We start from the raw sequence: 19,850 nt of genomic DNA, 5'->3' as shown, positions 1-19,850 counted from the left end.
AGAGAGAGAGAGAGAGGAGAGAGAGAGAGAGAGGAGAGAGAGAGAGAGGAGAGAGAGAAAGAGAGAGAGAGAGAGAGAGAGAGAGAGAGAGAGGAGAGAGAGAGAGAGCGAGGAGAGAGAGAGAGAGAGAGAGAGAGAGAGAGAAGAGAGAGAGAGGAGAGAGAGAGAGAGAGAGAGATGAAGATAGGAGATGAAGAGAGAGAAGACGAGATGAAGCGCCATTATCACGGAGGGACACCTGGTGAATAGAACTAATTTGAACGCCCCCTTCGGCTTTTGACCATTAAGTGACCATTAACCATTAACCATAAGTCGTTAAGCTTACTGTTGACTAACCGATGACTAACTAAGGTCACGACTGTGGGCGTCAATGCATGGCCTGTTTCCGGAAAAGAGTACCTTTCAATTCATTCCGATCTCAAAGTTGTGAGAATTATTACTAAAACTGCAAAACTCAAAATACGTTGAAATATTTTGAACATGTCAAAAAGTAGCCGTGACCCGTCACGTCATTAGCCTTACGACCTGACCCGTCACGTCATCAGCCTTGCGACCGGACCCGTCACGTCGTCAGCCTTGCGACCTGACCCGTCACGTCATCAGCCTTGCGACCTGACCCGTCACGTCGTCAGCCTTGCGACCTGACCCGTCACGTCGTCAGCCTTGCGACCTGACCCGTCACGTCGTCAGCCTTGCGACCTGACCCGTCACGTCGTCAGCCTTGCGACCTGACCCGTCACGTCGTCAGCTATGCCGATTTAGTAGCAATGGGCGGGGATGGCATGGGTTACCGTTCTCTATTTTGCTTTTTCCAAGCCGAAAATTAGATCATGGGATCACAGGCGCGGTGGAAGGAACGCTGAAACTAACCCCATCAGCGGCCGCGATGAGCCAACCGGCCCAAGCACTCAAGACGATGCCTGAGTCATGTTTAGGCATCTCGACACTTCTCCAGAGCACTGACGGCGGCGAAGAGCGTGCGAAATCAGGTAAACAACACTATTATCTCCAATCTAACGCATCAACCAGAACGACATGCTTGATGCTTCGAAATCAGCACGATGCAAGTGCGAGATGCTCATCGGACCGAATCAGCTTCCAGCAAAGATTTTAAACAAAGTTTTCTGGGCGTAAATAGGACAGATAATGGTCTTATCTATTGCGCATTGCGTATCGTGTGCTACGATGACTCATTAATCGACAAGCAGCTACCAGCGGATGGCATCGTCATCAAATACTGACGGTATCTCATAAATCACAACATACACAATTAATCTAACGGCAGCAGCTTTCCACTACAGCTTCACAGGGCGCCTCCAGGCATTGAGAACCAACCAGCCGCACGAAAAATAACGCCTCTCCGTTGTGAAATATCTCAGCTCGCCTATGCTGCAGTCATTGACGTTTCTCCTCCCAAGACTAACCGGTTATGATTGTTCCAGCGATACTGCGACTACCAGGGCGTGGACAAGACATCGCGGGACGTGTACTTCCACGCGCGGGTTGCCTGCCAGGTAAGGCAGATGGCCGCCACGGAAAACCTGTGCGGCTTCATGAAGATCACGGGATCACTGCTGATAGTGTTTGGAAGCCTGCTGGGCACGCGAACGCAGCTTTTGGAACAGGGGTTTCTATGTGGAATTGCATTACAGTGTTTCTAACGCAGTTAGAACAAACGCAGTACCAGAAAAAGAACATAACAAAACGCTTGCTGTTGTTACGCATACTTGTGGTGAGGACGTTGAAGTCACAAGGTCACTACGTTGCAGTTGCCGCTGCGCTGTATGGCGTAGCACGTGTGTCCAATGTATGAGTTAAGTAGCACATAGTTGATAACATCTTGGGTACATTTTCCTGGGTTACACATATTAGATGTGGGAGGGAAGAACAGAGCCTGACGCAGCACTGCGCTCACAGTAATCCCATGTTCATCAGCGCACCAAACTCATCGTACCGCTCCGACCAGATGCCGCTGATCATGTGCTGCTCCTGCCCGGGACAATTTCCGTCACTGTCGATCATGTGCTGCTCCTGTCCGGGACAATTTCCGTCACTGTCGATCATGTGCTGCTCCTGTCCGCATCACTTCCTGTCATTTCCGGCCATGTGGTATTCTTGGCCACGACACTTTTGTCACTGCCGGTCATATGGTACTCCTGTCTGTGAAACTGTTTGGTGCTGCTGGTCATGTCCTGTCCTGCCCGCTGTACTTTCGCCCTTCGTTGATTAATTCCTCGTCTGCCGTACCCGTTTTCAGTGACAGGTCTCATTTCAGTTCTCGGCGACGTTTCTGGCGCACTTCCTGCCGCTGCGGGTCATCTGCTGCTCCTGTCCGCAGTACTTCCTGCCGAACCTGTCGCTCCCGTCTGCAGTACCTCCTGCCTTTGCTGGTCATCTGTCGCTCCCGTCCACAGTACCTCCTGCCGTTGCTGGTCATATGTCGCTCTAGTCCGCAGTACCTCCTGCCTTTGCCGGTCATCTGTCGCGACAGTCAGCAATACCTCCTGCCCTTGCCGGTCATCTGTCGCTCCCGCCCGCAATACTTCCTGCCGCTGTTGGTCATCTGTCGCTCCCGCCCGCAATACATCCTGCCGCTGCTGGTCATCTGTCGCTGCCGCCCGCAATACTTCCTGCCGCTGCTGGTCATCTGTCGCTCCCGCCCGCAGTACTTCCTGCCGCTGCTGGTCATCTGTCGCTCCCGCCCGCAGTACTTCCTGCCGCTGCTGGTCATCTCCTGGTGCTACTGCCGGGTGGGCTGCGAGCTGTGGGGGTCACACGTGCCCGGCAACGCCGACAACCAGAGGGACGCTGTGCTGCTCCACAACAAGCGCAAGGTCAGTGACGTCCGGCGCAGGGTCGGCCCCGTCGAATGCAAACCCAGTAACGTCACCCGAAGCTCTGTGTTACGCTCGGTATAAAACGCTTAAAGGTAGTCTTAGAGTATCAATGAGATACCTGCATTGGTTTTAACTGGTGTCTCGCAGAATTCTTTCAGCTGCGTACCACGCATGTTGTCTCGGCTGTCCGCTAGTCCTGTTACTATACTACGGCTGTTGGGCCTTACATGTCGCTGTCCACGGCAATGCCTATGGGATTTGAAACCAACATAGTTTTCCTGATCACCAGATTCCGGAATTACGTTAAGCTGTGTCATAATGAAAACATGTGTTCGGGCCCGACGTGGCGAGAGGGGTGTAAAGCTCCATGACTTTTCCTTAGTTTCGCCACAGGTGCGTCGTGTCTAGACAAACATAGCTGCGCGGCCGATGAGACCTGTTCTGTTAAGTCTGCCCTTTAATAGCCCGGATTCCAAAGGGTCGTTATACAAAGTTATGGACTGAATCTTGGAGCCCAGCAGATCTTTCGACAGCTTCTTCAGATGGTTTCCAAATCCTGAAGCTGTCAGGAACTAGAATTTAAATATCAACAACGCAAAAATATACCCATGCGAAATTCCAGATGTAACGTAGTAGAATATGGACTGCAAATCTGGTTTACAGGCGATTTTTCAGCAATGTTTTTAACTAGATCCTTGATTCGGCAGGATCTGAGACATTAAAATTGATGATTCAATATATGGATCAAAGTCTGGGATCTTGGCGCACGCATAATTCTACTTACAGCTTAAACAATGCAGCCAAAAATCCCACAAAAAGCATACAAGGGCTGAACAATATCACGTTCCTAGTTACTGCTCAACTGAATTTAAAACTCTCCTCCCGAAAAAACAATAATATCGTGCTCAGGAGGCGCGCAGGACATATCGCTCACACGAGCATTCGTCCAATATGCACGAAACACCGGCCATGTAATAAGTGAGGCGTGGCCAGGATTGAACCCCTCTGCTGACGTGTGCACTCAAAGGCCTCTTGCGTGCTCAGTCACCCACAGGAAGCGAGAACATGTTGGTTTCGAGTTGCATGAGAACTCGGCGTTCACACAGAAGTGTAAAAGCGATTAAGTGTTGGATGGCGTGCTTTCCAACTCCACTGTTTGGTCATTAACCACGCAAGAGGCTAGAGATGTTGGAAGTTCGTTTTTTCAAGTAAGCTCGTGGAGAATGCAAAGGGAAAAAACAGCGCGTGCATCTGTAATTTCGCTTGAGCATGCTGCAGCATGTTACAACCACTGCTGTGTTTACTTTTTATCCTGGAAAGTATCAGATGTTTGATGACTGCTTGGGCAAGAGGCTTGTTCAAACCTTTTCTGCGGCGTATCAGCATATTCTACAGGTAGCGGAGACTCAGCGCGTGACTGAAACATTTACATTTAGTGCTTAATGGGGAATAAGGTTATCAGCCACCGCAAATTGTATTCCATCCTCACGCAGCGATTTGGTGCAGTAGCATGGAGCGTTATGTTTTAGAGAACAAATAGGCACAAAATATGGAACCAAAGGCCGAAGATTTAACGAAGTTCAACCAGACGCCCGATCATTTTCGTGCAACACTAGTTACACATCAAAAGAGACGTTGAATGGGTTTTGAGTGCTGTTTGAATCGTAGGGTGGCGGCGACAGACTTCGAAGCTGTTCGGTCGGTAAAATGTGTAAAAATTGAATAGCCCGTGGGTGAAATACATGCACACCTCTCACCCCCAGGAGTCCCCCACGGGTGCAAGTCGGCATTTAATTATCTTCCCAATGGTACCTTTCTTCACCACTGACAAGCCAGGATCCACGTACCCGTTTTTTATCGATGGATGGCGGGTTCGCTAGTGCTGCACATGTGTCTCATGCTGGGTGCCTTTTTCACAGTTCGCCGTAGTGGCCGAGCCGGCCGATTTCTGAGATTCGGCGGTCTACTCATAATGGACAACTCCCCAGACGTTCCGCTCGTATGCCGGCGCGGCACACGTCATATGCTGTTCAATCTGAAAGTTTGGGGCACTTTGACACGTCATGTCCCTCAAGGCGCATCGGCGCCGTGGCCGCCCCTGACAATCAAGGCATTCCGAGAACCATTTCGCTTAACGATGTCACCGGGCTTCCTGGTGCGAGTGCACCCGACCAATATGGCAGCCCTCTCAGCCGATATGACAGCCCTTCCCCCAACCAATATGGCAGCCCTCTTCCTCTAACCAATATAGCAGCCCTCTCCAACATGGCAGTCCTCTTTCGTGTTCGACTGCTTCTGTCCAATATGGCAGCTCTCTCGCGCAATGTTACAGCCCTCTTCTCCAGGCAATATGGCAGCCCTCTCTAGCTTTCCTGACATTCCGTTTGGCACTCGTGTAAGTCAACCACATGACTTGTCCTGTGGCAACTATTGCTGGAATGAACTGAAATCGTTTTGCCATGTAGAAATATCGCTTGGGTGGTGCCCGACGTTCAGTTTTCTTCCACTTCCTGATAAAAGTCGCTTAAACATTGTGTTTCCATTAGGCTGGTATGCTTATCGATCCATAAGGCTGCTACATACATCGCAATCACCCTTGTGATGAAGTTTAAGGCATCATGATCGGGATATATCAAGTTGAGAACTGGGCTCGGCAAGCTAGCAACGAAACCCTAACGCTGAATTACCTCAAGTATGCTGCCGAATCATTGCATTTGCACCTTTAGTTTGAGCGCCCACGGCTTTATTCGGTCCACGGAGGCCTCGGGCGAAAGTCGTCCGTCTAGGGGTCACGGCTTTATTCGGTCCACGGAGGCCTCGGGCGGAAGTCGTCCGTCCAGGGGTCACGGCTTTATTCGGTCCACGGAGGCCTCGGGCGAAAGTCGTCCGTCTAGGGGTCACGGCTTTATTCGGTCCACGGAGGCCTCGGGCGGAAGTCGTCCGTCTAGGGGTCACGGCTTTATTCGGTCCACGGAGGCCTCGGACGGAAGTCGTCCGTCTAGGGGTCACGGCTTTATTCGGTCCACGGAGGCCTCGGGCGGAAGTCGTCCGTCTAGGGGTGAGCTGGCGACCACGTGTCCGATGGTGCCATTCGCTCCGTTTCCTGACCTGCCTGTGAGCTTGTGATTAGCGTGGAGATCATAACTTGGACAAAAGAGAGCATAATTAATTGACCTAGGAATACGAAATCTCACTCCAGTCGTCAGATTTCGTCGAGACCATTCCACTGGTATCTTCAGGAAGGCTCCATCTCTCTTAGTTAAAAAGCGACAGAGAGCTGCATGCTCTTCTCCCAAAAAGAAATCGATCCACGTTAGAAAAAATGAGAATTAAATCGATGGATAAAGCGTATCATGAATTGCATTTATCATTTGTTTTCTTTACGTAAGCTTTGCGAATATCACGTTTTCTGCTCTATTTCACGAAAACAAAATTCGACGGTGTTAGCGATTTCATCTTCATTTCCGCGAGCACAGTGTGTGATCAGCTTCTGGTCGGTTTCTTTCTCCCTGTTTGGTTTAGCTAATGAGGCTATCGACTGCTGATAGGTGGCTTCCAGCTGATGAGCGCATGTCGCTGCTTCCCTCAGCTGCGATACGAGTTAAAAACATTCTTCAGTTGGACCGGTGCACTGGTCATCGGCGGATTCTTATGCTCCCTCGAAGGGCAATTAAAAGTTTTGGGACCATTTTCAACTAATTTAACAGCCAAATGGACCACCGTCACAGATTCTCACGGCGGCTGTGGCCGGCGGTACTGAAGCCGAACCGTCATTGAGCCAAGCACGCATGCTCACGATAAGGATTCCAGCGTTGCACACCGAGAACGGCGTCCTGCGTGTGACGGTTGCAAGCGACCGCCCGCGTCCCGAACCAACCAGACGCTTCCAGATGGCTCCAGATGTGCATAACCTTCCCGTGGAACTGGCTAGCAAATCACAAGTCGGTCGTCCCTGACGTGCGTTTTCCCAAAAGCCGTTCGCGATCTAGCGGCTATTTGACCGATCTAACATTTTGTAAGCGATCTAACTATTTTCGAAACATGATCTGATGATTTTGGGAACGATGCAACGATTTTCGAAACGATCCAGCGATTATGTAAGTTATACAACGATTTTTTACATGATCTGACCAGAACAGCCGAGTGGGCCATCATGCCGGGGGCGCCCTGCGCGACGTGATTTACGCGACCATCTGGCGACGCGTCACGGAGAGCGCCGGCACTCGCTCTCGAGCCGCGCCACTGTCACAAGTCACGCGCGCCAGAAGTTTGGTCTGCTCTCGAGGCGGGTCACGCGCCGGATCGGAACCGTCACCGGCACGTGCGCCTGACATTCGCGGTAAATTTACTCCGTCAGCAGATATGGCCCATTGTTCAGGCCGTCGCCGCTCACATTCCCTTGTGATCTGTATTGGCTGCGATGATGAACATTGATTGCTCATGTGCCACACCCTATTTATTGGCCTGATAATGGCCAGCGCTGTAGGAGACCAATCGGACACCGTGAGAAATAGCGTGGTGATTACATTGAATGGCGTACAATACAGTGGCCGTGCGTCATTCGGAAGTGTGGGAGAATATTTTGCAGTTGGAAGGCTTCACATGGGTTCCGACGGTCTTCGCTGACACTAATATCTATGTGTCGAACTCACGGGATCGAAAACCTGGCAGGACAAGACATTGGATTGAGCTGAAGGCAGGGGGTCGTTTTTAAAACATGTGTGCGGGGTATGTGTCTTCAAGTATGTGTGTGTGGGGGGCGGGGGGGGTGACTGAATGAAGAAAAGCGACTCGGCTTACACCGGAAGTACGCCAGCAAACTCGTTTCCTCCCGGATGTGGCCCATGACCCCCCCCCCCCCCCCCCCCGCCACCCCTATATAGAAAACTACACCCCTGGCTGAAAGATGCTGAGAGCATTTTCAAAGTAGTTGGAAAATCTGGCATTCGGGCAAGGTGACTGAAACTCAAAAGTAGGTTTTGGGAATCGCAACTACGCGTGGCTGTAGAAAAGATACCATAAATTCCGAAAGCAAATGAAAGCTAGTGATAGATGGGGACGAGACAGGGTTTGAGCATTTAAAGTGCATGAAGGCATATAAAGGGCATATGACTAAAAGCAAATATCGCCCACGGGTGTGTAAGTATGAAGTAGGAGTGAGCAACGACCAGGCTAGCAAGAACCGGTACTTTGTACTAACGCGTACAAGCCACAGCCGCCGGCTTACGACATCGGTCCGAAATAGCAGTCAGCTGAGATAGCTGACGCCCTTGTGTTATCATGCCGACAGATGTAGCTTGTCTCTCCTGACAGATGTTTTGTCTTGCCCCTGATCGAGTACGGCTGGCCGACCACACCCTGCAGAGGTGTGCAGGAAGGGGGGGGGGGCAACCGCTCCTCCCTCGACCAGGAAGCTGGCAGTGCCCCATAGTTCCCTGGCCTCACACAGTGTGAGTCATCGCCTCGCCAGCGCCTCTTCCTGGACCCCTGCCATGACCTCGCCAGCACCTCTTCCTGGACCCCTGCCGTGACCTCGCCAGCACCTCTTCCTGGACCCCTGCCGTGACCTCGCCAGCACCTCTTCCTGGACCCCTGTCATGACCTATTTTAGCCGTTTCTAGAGTATGTGCGCATTTAGGCCCGGTGCTCGGATGAATAAATAAATGAAATGCGAAATGCATTATGCATGAACTGATGGAACAAGGTAAGAGCTCTCACATAGACAACAGACACCGCCTGCGTCAACGAGACCAGCGTGCATTAGCGAGGTATTGCCCTCTTTGTGTAATGGACATTGGACATTGCTCTCCTTGTGTGATGATATTGGTAGGTAATGTATGATAAAACGCTTCCCTCGACAACTTGGCAGTTCCTAAGTAACGATGACATAATCGCGTAGGTTATGTCCATCTGGGTAAGTTTTTATCCGTGTTCTGTGCAATGTTTGCCAGACGTGCATTACCCACTGCTACCACGGTTGTCATTTTGTGAGACAGCCTTGATGCACTCTTGGCCCATGTACGCCAGGTGGACAGTGTTGCGAGCAGGAACAACAAACCCAGATAGACAGTGTCCTCTGTTGTGAGCGGGAGCGGTGAGCAGATCACCTTTGTTGATGAGCGTAAATCCACGGCGGGGTAGAGTGAGAACGTGTATATGCACACGCTAAAGCCGCTTTGCCAGATAAAGCGGCTTGGAGGGCACTCCACTTGTTATTATTCCGTATTCCAGTTGTTCCGCTGCGTCAGATTCTGGTCTTTGAGGGTATGGTGGTTGGTGCCTTAAGGGAATAATATAGAAAAAAGACAGATCACGATCTTTTGTTGTTAAAAACAGCGCGTTTGCAACAATACCTCACAGTTTCTACTGTCGCCCACAACTACCGCGGGGTGGATCACGTACTTCACCTCTTTTATGTGGTTCTTTTTAACGGTGCCTGCCACGCGAGCCGGTGGCGCGAAGCAATACACCCTCATTAAGTGCATCAGAACCTGAAGACAGGAGTGATAAGATCACTATCGGCCAAAACCCAGCGCCCAACCACATCCCACCCACGAGCTTTTGCTGATGCGATGTGCAGCGACGGTGGCAGAGCGCGCAGGGTCGTCGGCGCCTCGCCGGCGCACCAATTCTATTCGTATTTCCATTCAGTCTATTCGAATACATGATGGCAACCGCGGCACGCGGAGAGATGGAAGGCGATCTCGGCCGTGCAGCGCATTGAAGGACGTAACATCAGTAAACGTAGCAGGCGATGACACCGACAGGCAGCTCCCAGTATGCATCTGCTCCAAACAATAGCTGCTTCCAGGCTCTGACGTTCAGGGTCGATGGGGGCTGGCAGGGACTGGTTCGCTGCTTACTGAGAGTGCTCCTCATTTGTTTGGGGTTTTGACCTGAAATAGCCGTGTTTAAGATCATTCGGTACAGTTCCAGCCTAGCCTTTCGTAGAACCCAAAACCCACTAGTCTCTGAGCTACATTCCGGCAAAGATACGCAGACTGTTCCGTGCAGACTATTTTAACGTTACCCAGGCATCCACGGTGTCATGGTAGCGTCATCTGAATCCTGCCATTTCACTGGCCATGCGGCGTTCAAGGTTAAGGAAAATATGATTGTCAGCTGTCAGTTGTTGGCGGCGTTCAAGGTTAAGGAAAATATGATTGTCGAGTTGTTGACGATTGGCGATCGGGAGCGCGCTTTTCAGATAGGATAGCCGTCAGTCGGCTTTCATCCAGCGCTGGGCAAGCTGTTTAAGATTCTGATACGAACTATGTTTTGTCCTACATAATACAATAGGCTATGCGTTCTCTAAAGTGATAAGTGAACTAAGATTTGTAATCGGATGACTTAAGAATAGCACTATAACAAAGCATTGGACACAAGCTGACAACTTAAGTGCATGCATAAACGTGCAAGAACACCACGGGCAATGGCCAAAACATGAGCTCATAGCACGAGCACATAACACGAGTACATAGCGATATTTGGCTCAGCAAACACTTCCAGCCTATGCCGCCACCTCACGGGAGACTGAAGAACTGCAAGTGATTGCTGTCATACAAATGTTTTATGACGCAATTTAACGATGAGATATTGCGGAGCATATTTACAATACACAAATTGCGTTGTCTAGAGCAGTGCTTCCCACGTAAGTGCCGCAATAGCTATAGGTGAGCTACTTTCACATATGATGCTTGCTCCAATATCTTAAAATGTGGACCGTTTCTTTAACGGCCAGAGCACCGTCTCCCCCAGGAGCCAATCTGTTCTCAATATCTCCGTCTGCTGGCCTGCGATGGCATGCAGTCTGTTACCGTCATTCATTCGCAGAAATCTCCGCATCGAACACGTGTATTTTAAAATTCCGCCCCGTTGCTTCATTTCCTGAACACTTGCAGAATGGGCATCTCAACGCCCGCGCACTTAGAGCCCGGCGGCCACGCGCTCCCGATCCCTGTGCCTCATTGGCGGCTTTTCCGCGAACGCCGGCGGCGGCGGCTCGACAGGCGACACGCGCCAGACGCCGTCTGTCGCCATGGCAACCACCCGAACAGAGCGAAGCATCTTTGCCTGGCGTAGTTGCCGGGCGACGGCCAGATCCCATTAAAGCCAAGGCCCCATGGCCCCACTGAAGCAGTCGACACTTGGTGTGACACTCGTGTGACACTCAGTGTGACGGCCGCTCCTGTTCAAGTTGGCGGCAGACTGGAAGCCCCTGCGGCTTGATGTCCACTGGTCGGCGCAAAATGAGTTTTAAAATGACATGACGGTTGTGGGTATATTGCCATCATACTTCCGACACGTCCCTTTATCTGATTACCATCACTTAACGTCATGCTCATGCTCGGGTGTAGTTCCGCCAAATTAATATGTGTGGGGGTAAAGGGAGCTAAGCAGGAAAAAGTGGCCATGCATGCCTCAAAACGGGGGACAGGAGGGAGTGTGAGAGGTGGCTGCCACCATCACCAAACGTAATATTGGCCCCTTGGCGTTTCCCCGAGAGCACACTCCCCTCCCGCGCAACTTTTGGTGGGTCCAACGCCGCTCCCGGTGCCACGAGAAGCCGTGTTCCATGAGGGTCCGGCGTGCTGTGGCGGCCCAGCTCGTGAGACGCTGTGCTCGGAGGCGTCCGAGCGAGCGGGGCAGGCGTCAGGTTCGGTGCGTGATGGGCTGTCACTTGACCCGCGCTGCGGTGGCGTACACAGCTGAAACGGCGGTCTCCGCCGGCCTCCCCGACACCGGCACCGCTTCATTCTGATGCAGCCGCAGGAAATGTCGGCCCGCTTACCGTCCTGGCCTTGGAAATTTCGAACGAATCGCACGGCGTTTTGGAGCGAGAATGGTGCGCAATCTTTCAAGACATGCGATGCATCTCTAAGTTGTTCACAGGTTATCGGTTACGCTCGTGGAACGCGAAAAATCTTAATTTTGAATTTATTTAACTCATTTAAGTTATGTTTGCTTCCTTCATTCCTTATTTATTTTAATTCATTAATTGATTAGCTTAGCTGCTTGGTCCCGTATTGGAAAACGAATTCACCAGCATCATCATTTACATATGTAGGTAAGACATGTTCACGCTCGCCGCTGATGAGAAGTGGCCGACCGCACCTTGCTGAGTGCAGCATCAGCAGCCCAGACCCCGCTCCGATCTCTCCGCGGCGCTGACGCTGCTTCACGCTGTGGTGCCCGCCGTCCGGGTGCGCAGACAGCGTTTCCTCCAGGGGATCGGATATAGGGGCCTTTGCAGCCAAGGGCCCAAGGGCTCTTCGTCGTTTCGAGACCCTGTCTTAGGTTCGAGGATGAGGCCCTGCCAGGCCCAGGAGGACATGCCCCCCCCCCCCCCCAACCCTCCCTCGTGGCAAAGTCACTGTCGCCACCAGACGTGCGAACAAAGCTGTGCTGGCATCGCTGGTCACTGCCGATATCCAAAAAGCATTTGACACAGTCCGGCACTGCCTACCAGTGGAGAAGCTGGAAGGCACAATATGGGCGTCACGCGATGCCATGCTCGGCCCCCGGATCGCATGCGGACCATCCGTGGAAGATCTGGTAGCCCTGACGTCACACACGGCGTGACTCAAGGGTCTATTTGGGATCCAGCGTTGTTTTGGTCTTTATGGAGGAGTTCACTCAGCGCCTGCCACTTGGATCGGCTATATCATGGGTGTTTCTGGCGTCCATTTGTTTAGCTCTATTATCCCCTGCATTATTCCTGAGCGAAGTAGGAGCGTCCCGACAAAGTTAGCCACGGCTGAAAAGCATCTTACCCAAAAAGGCTGAACACAAATCCTGGAAACCGGGCTGTCCGCCAGTGGCGCAACTGGAGGAGGGAAGGTGAAAGGTGGTTCGCATTAAACATGCGGGCCTTATACTCACCGTTTTAGCATCATCGATGGCTTCTGACAGAAAATGAAAAAAAATCGGCGTGCTGCGCTATCACCGAACTACCCCGGGATGAAAAATCCTGGCTACGCCACTGTTGTCCGCCGTTAAATGAAGCTTACCAAACACGGATTGCATTTTGCCGTCTGTTCGAAACCACTGTCTCTTTCAAACGAAACCCCCAAAACGTGGAGATCCCGGGTGTCGCCATTTGCTGTAGCCTCATATTTGAAAGCCTCCGTTATCGAGCGACGTGATCATAGGACACGACTGTCGATTTTGCGCCATACTCCTCCAAGCGCAATCTCTCGATGTCACCTCTCCTGACCGCTCATCGAGTCACCGATTTCCCTCCGCAGTACAGTGCCGACTTTCCCTCTGGTCACGCAAAGACTCAGGCTGCAGCTCGCACATCACTTGGGGTGGGAGGAGGGGGGGTGGGTGGGGGGAGGACATCATCGATGCCCTGAGGCCGCGCGGTCGGGTGACGCCGGCCCGGTCAGATCCAACATGGCCGACCGCTGGTGATGTAGCGCCAACCGTGGCGATGCAACCGTGAGGAGGACAATCTCGTGAGTCATCGCACCCGAAGCACCCCGCGGCCGCCTCGCCAGCCGCGCTCCGCGCAGGCGAGGCGGTGTGCTCCGGCTGAGCAGCAGCCGGCGGCAGCTGCAGCTGCCGCCGAGGTAGCGATGGGCGGTCAGTTACAGCTGCCGCGTGAGAGGCTGAGCCAGCGAGGCGTCCAATTCGACTTGGTTTTGTTCGAATTAGTTGATTGGATGGATTTTTGGGATCAGAGCCCGGGGCAAGCAGTGCCTACAGTCTCACGGAATGGTTGAGACAAGGCAATAGCATCGTGGATGGCCAAGCCGTAGGAAAGACACGCCCACCGTTACCTAGTTACACCCTCCGCTACCTCGGCAGCGGCTGCAGCAGCGAAATATTGTGACGAAAGTTTAACGTGCCGTTATACTCGACACGCTCGGTCACCTTGACCTCTGACGTCACCTGACCTTTCGCGCGGCCGCTGTCATCGGCCGCAGGTCATTCCGGTCAGGGGCAGATGCGAGCGCTTCATGCGACTCGAACCCCCCTGGCCACGGTTAGGGGTGGGTAATCCGAAGAAAGGCGCTCTAACAGACTAAACCACCGGACGGAATCGATGCGATTTGCGCGGCCGAGTCAACTCGACTGGCCGATCTTGCTCCGCCGCTGGATGTGCAGTTACCGGCGGCTCATCGGTCTGAAGCAGCGTGATGGTTGTACAGATTATTTGTTTTGGGGGGCCGGGAGCCTTTTGTTCTTGTCAATATTGTTTCTCTGCTGCGCTGTTTCAAATCATCATCGCCTGCATGTGTGACGGGATAACCATAAAAGGTACAGAATGGAAGTTATGAAAAACGTGTCTTCCGACCGATCGATCCACAGCCAACGGTCGGCAAGCCCACCACGGTAGTTAACTCAGTATGTTTTGGGTCGATGGGCGCTGGCTCGCACCCCGCGCTGCGGAAATGCCCGCTGACTCCACCGTGACAGCGGACGTTTGTCGTATGTGCAGGCCATTTACATGCGTCGCTGCCCCACCGGCACTGTTGTTGAGTCGTCACACAGCAATGTCACAATCGCTTTAGCGAGAAGTCAGATCCACTATCGAATGGCAGTATGAGGAGAGCAGGATGGTCGGTAGGTAGGAGGATAGGTCCGAAATGCGATGCCATTTGCTCGAACCACATCCTGAACAAAGAAACGTCATGCTGTTTCGCTGGCCGGAAGAGGAGGGATGGGGGGGGGGGGGGATGCAATGAGTGCGTCGTTCATTCCATTAAGTTACATTGCATCACATTATCACATTCCATGTTTCCCTTTCGTCCATGCCGGTGCTGCAGCCCGGTCGGAAGGAGACCGTGGAGACGATGAGAACCAACTGTGCTGGCAGGTGCTGAAGATGCTGGTGATTGTGGTGGTCTTGTTCATCATCTGCTGGCTGCCGTATCAGCTCTACTACGTGTTGCAGTCCATCTTCCCCGTCATCAGCCAGTGAGTGGCGTGCCAAGCGAAGAATGTCGTCATGGACGGCGATGACGTCATCGAACGGCAACATGGCCTACCGGCTTACCAGCGCCCGCGCCTTTTCTGCGCCTTTCATCCGTCGTGTTGTGTTGTGGGAGCCGAGGGCGGAAACCGTCATGAAATATCTGGCGCTACGGCTTAGTCTCGTCACTCCGGCAGCGAAATATTTGAGCAGTGTGCGGTATTCGAACTCAATCCTCGTGGTCCGAAGGCTGACACATCGACTATCCCGTCATTTACGTCTCTTGCGTGTCGCAGGTTCCGCTACATCAATGTCATCTTCTTCTGCTTCCACTGGCTCGCCATGGCGAACAGCTGCTGCAACCCGTTCATCTACGGCATCTACAATGTAAGGCCCTGGCGTGCGCTGACGACGACCAGCCACGGATGCTGTTTTCCTGATGCCAACACGTGTTGCTATAGCGGCCCCTAGCCGTGCTGTTACCGTGGCACGGGTTCACACTGTTACTAACGCCCAACGTTACGACAGTGATCTGTCCAAGCCGTTATACCAGTTTACTGCGATTATGCATATGGGATACATTGCCATCACTTTTATACCAGCCTACTGTTTTGCACAGGTACTGCGATAGTGTTATAGGAGCATGCTGTGTCGACCATCATTCCTTCCCAATGCTATAAACGGCCCATTACGAAGGCGATTTGTGATACGATGTGCCCCAGTGCATAATAATGATAACAATGTGCCACATTGTTATCATTATCATGCCTTCACAATGCAAGTGGTAAGCGGTCAGCTGTTACGTGTGCTGTGGCGACAGATAACCATGTAGATAGTTAAAAGGGGACTTAGATGACTACAATACTTATATGCGTGATATTCGTTAAGTAAGTTGTATATTTAGGGAATTTTTGCGCACGGACCTTGCTCACAGAATCAAGAAGTTAAGATTTTTGGACTTACGATTTATTCGAACTGACAATTTTAAATTTTTGATCTTTCGATTCAGAGTTTTCAAAGATACAAAAAGTTTAAATATTAGAACTTCTCGATTACGTGAACAAGGTGCGTGACCAAAGTTCATTAAAAATGAAACTTACTTAAGGGATATCACGTATTTGTTATTGTAAGAAGGTCACCTTGATTCCCTTTGATACTCACCCTGGCTCACATGGCACACACACTGCACCACCTTAAATAACCATGGGGTTATACTGGCCAGCTGCGTGGTACGTTATGCAGGAATGCTGGTCGCCTGCACACCGCCACACCGTCACACCGTCACGCCGTTACTCTTTCACACCTTAACACCATCGCACCGTCACACCGCCGCTCCTTTACTCCTTCACACCGTGACACCGTCACACCGTCACGCTGTTACTCCTACACACCATGACACCATCGCATCGTCACACCGTCACACCGTTACTCTTTCACACCGTGTCACCGTCACACCGTCACACCGTTATGCTGTTGCTCCCACACACGACACCGTCACACCGTCGCACCATTTCTCCTTCGCACCATTACACCGTCACACTGACACACCACCACACCATCAGTATTACACCACCACGTTACATCATCACATCATCACACCGTTGTGCCATCACACGCATACACCATCACATCGTCACACCATCACGTTATCACACCATCGCATCGTCACAGCGTCACGCCATCGCATAGTGAAACTGTCACACGGGCACACCATCACACCTTCACACGATGGCTGTCACACCTTCACACGACGGTCGTGTTACAGGAGAAGTTCAAGCGTGAGTTCCGAATCCGGTTCACGAGGAGCCTGTGCTCTGGCCCGCACGAATCGTACGACATGGACAACGCCTCCGAGGAGTCAAGGTCCCGCTTCTCACTGCAAAGATCGCTGCGCGGCCGGCTCTTCGGGTCAGTCGCGCCTGTGACGTCACTGATACACAGCGGCAGACGCTGCCACGTTCTGTACCATCAGCTGTCATCTCGCTTTTCCAGAATGCCTCATATTTTCCGATCAAGAGCATTAAGTCGATCCGTAGCTCCTCTTTAAAACTGATTGCTTGCCAGATGTGCCTCGCTATCTTCTTAATTAGCTCTGCCGAAGTCTTTTCCGTGAAATACGCCTTTGTGGAATTCAAACAATCAACGTTGGCCACGCCGCCGAGAGCGGGCCCCTATGTAAAGCATGCAACTGGCCGCGATTGATCAGAGGAGGTGTGGCTTATTCATGTGGCTGAAGCATGCTGGTCATCTGGGATCATTTTAAACTCTGTCTGGGATCTGTGAACCATACGGGTTTTCACCCTCCATCTTTGACTTTCCTGAAGTGTTAACCGAACGATATTTGAGATTTGATCTCTCGTTTTATACGTCAGATTGATACGATTCTAAAGCAAGACATTGCTTCAGTAACTAAGTCATGGAGTCTAAACAATAAACGTGTGCTTCGAATGGCTTATCCCCCACCCTCGCTAGGTCTGAGACTAAGCATGTAAAGCTTCGTACTGGGCAGGGGCTAGATGCTGTGGTATGACATCATTGATCACTCGTTGACTGAGTGATATGCATCCGTTTTCCACAGAGGATCCACGCAAACAACCGCGGATCGGATAAACTCCATTCGACTGAAGCAGATGGAGCCACTCCAACAGAGGAGCGGCGCGCTCGCGACAGATGGCGCTCCTCACCCGGTCTGAGAACATTCCTCACACGGCCTGAGAATATTCCCCGACCTGTCTGAGACCATTAATCAGTCGGTCTGAAAACGTTCGTCAGACAACCTGAGGACATTTCTCACCCGGTCTGAGAGCATTCCTCACGCGGTCTGAGAGCGTCTTTTTAAGACTGTCTGAAGACATTCCTTTCCCGATGTGAGGACAGTATTCGGGCGGCCTTGAGACGATGTCCGTTCATCACGAAGACTGCGAGCCTCATCTAGTCTGAGAAGATACTCCTCACCGGGACTGAGAGGACAATTTTCCCCGGGGGCTGGGAAGATAATACTTACGGAGTACCAGGTCATTCTCATCAGGTCCAGAGACGCCCGGTCGTTACCTGGTCTTGGAGGACGTTTGGAACAAACTCTGAGAACAATTCTGTCCAGGCCTGCAAGCGAGTCAAAAGAGATCAGTTCAGAATTTGAACGATGATCTTTCGTTACGTGGAAAACTAATCCCGAAACGCCACGAGAAGTAGCTTCTGAGGAATCCGACAGACTACGTCCAAGACACTGCCAAAGTAGTGGGTATCTGAAAAGATCTTAGGCTGCCTGTCAGCCAACACTACGCCATGAGGCGAGGTCACGTGACAAAATGACGTCATTGTGATAGGGCAACATCGTTCACACGCGTCATTCACTTGAAAAGGCAATACCACGCCATCAGGCAATGTTACATGGTCAGTGATGCGATCACGTTTCGTGACGTGACCTGACAATGCACGTGATCGAGGCAGTCTGCCATGCCCAGGTGGGGTCAGGTGACCAGGGGAGGGTCATCTGACCTCGCAGCGTGCTCAAGCACCGGCGACGCACAGCATTGCGGGCTCTTTCGGTGGCGCCGCTTAGTGGCGGTTCCGATTTCTGGCGCCAACTTGGACTGTGACCATTCCCGTGCGTGGCGGACACGGGGTGGACTGCTAGCCGGTGCGGCTGCTGCTCGGCGGCGTTTCACATTGTTTGCGACGTCGGAAATGTGTAACCTCCAGAGCCGGGGGGGGGGGGGGGGGGGGCGGCCGTTCCCCCCCATGCACAGAGCGCTGAGTGACGGGGAGTGGTGTGGTAAGTGGTTGTGTTGCACAGTAGCTTGATAGCATTGGAGAAATCGTAAGACAGAGAGAGAAGAAACACAGTTCTTTGCGTCTGGAAGATGGACATCGTCACCACATGAAGGAACTGAATAAAATGATGGCGTTCATTTTAGTACAAGTAGCAGTGAAAAGGCACCTTCTCCTCAAAGATGGAGTTTGAGTTAATATAAGAAAGGAAAAATTTCGAATGAGCCGGAAATGAACAGAAGCACCCAATTTGCTGGTAGGATGGATGGTAATACCAAAGCAGGTACCACAGTTCCACATTTCATGGCATATATAGTGTGTCAGGCTGAAGTTCAGTTAAAAGGTAAAATAGAAAATAAAGGTGAAGTTGAAAGCTTTCCCATGAGCCCTCTTATCGAACGCTCCGTCAGCACGCATGACGTCATGAATTCCAGCTGACAATCGTGCTGAGGGTAGATCGAGCAGGTCATATGTACGCTCACTCGGCAGGTCCGCCAGTCCGATGCCGTGGCGGGTTTCAGTGTCAATAATCTGCCTTATAACGCTGCTGAACGTGAAGATATAGGCTGTTTGAGATCAGAACTGTGCTAGCGCAGCGTAATTAATGATGATAAATCGATGGTGACGTGAGTTGCTTGGTACAGCTGCGAGGAACATTACACGCACGTAAGAGAGTATTAATGGCCTTATTCCTCGCTGAACAACTAGAAGAAAAGGGAGAGATGTATGGCATTTTTCGGCTACAAGCCTTTGTCAACACAGCTAGGAGCAGTAAACTCAAAACAGTTTTGCATTGTCTGCTCAGAATTGTTTTAACAAAGACTTGTAGGTAAAATATCAATGTAACTCTCCATTCTGTTTCCTAGATATTAAACAAGGATTAAAGTCATTAATTCTGTCTCACATATCGGTAAAGGATAATGGTCTTTCCGTGCCGATTCAATGAAGAAAAAGACAGCATAATATCGACATCTTCCTGCGAGTGGTGCTGTCTCCGCCAGCAATGTCACTTCATTCAAACTGCGTGGAAATAAAAACTACAGGCCGGCCAACTCATAACCAGCGGCACGGGCCGGCGAACTGACAACCGGTGGCATAGACCGGCGAACTCATAACCGGTGGCACAAGCCGGCGAACTCATAACCAGGGGCACAGACCAGCGGACCCATAACAGAGCCATCACCCCTTGTTCCCGCTGTGGTCTGTGGACGGGTCTTGTTCTCGCTGTAGACGGATCTTGTTCCCGCCGTGGCCTGTGGGCGGGTCTCGTGCCCGCTGTGGTCTAAAGATGGCTCCCTGTTCCTGCTGTGACCTGTGGACAG

General features: G+C 51.7%; 1 protein-coding gene across 1 annotated transcript; it reads left to right on the top strand.

Moving 5' to 3' along the window:
• Positions 1 to 1,061: 1,061 nt before the first annotated feature.
• LOC119108285 (tachykinin-like peptides receptor 99D) lies at positions 1,062 to 17,937 on the top strand. Its single transcript, XM_037231898.1, has 7 exons — positions 1,062 to 1,067; positions 1,443 to 1,514; positions 2,667 to 2,834; positions 14,662 to 14,762; positions 15,054 to 15,144; positions 16,523 to 16,665; positions 17,336 to 17,937. Exons 1-7 carry the CDS (start codon positions 1,062 to 1,064, stop codon positions 17,448 to 17,450), a joined length of 696 nt encoding a protein of 231 aa, XP_037087793.1. The 3' UTR covers positions 17,451 to 17,937.
• Positions 17,938 to 19,850: the final 1,913 nt, after the last annotated feature.

This window comes from Pollicipes pollicipes, unplaced genomic scaffold (assembly GCF_011947565.3).
Source record: "Pollicipes pollicipes isolate AB1234 unplaced genomic scaffold, Ppol_2.1 Scaffold_1600;HRSCAF=1878_pilon_pilon_pilon, whole genome shotgun sequence".
Lineage (NCBI taxonomy): Eukaryota > Metazoa > Arthropoda > Thecostraca > Pollicipedomorpha > Pollicipedidae > Pollicipes > Pollicipes pollicipes.
Note: the sequence above shows the minus strand (reverse complement) of the source record. Positions and strands in the feature narration are given on the sequence as shown.

Bases quoted from the DNA above. Each gene is read 5' to 3' on its own strand.
- LOC119108285 (XM_037231898.1), top strand. The intron at 1,515-2,666 runs GTAAGGCAGATG...TCCCGCCCGCAG, and splicing joins ACGCGCGGGTTGCCTGCCAG to TACTTCCTGCCGCTGCTGGT. The intron at 14,763-15,053 runs GTGAGTGGCGTG...TGCGTGTCGCAG, and splicing joins ATCTTCCCCGTCATCAGCCA to GTTCCGCTACATCAATGTCA.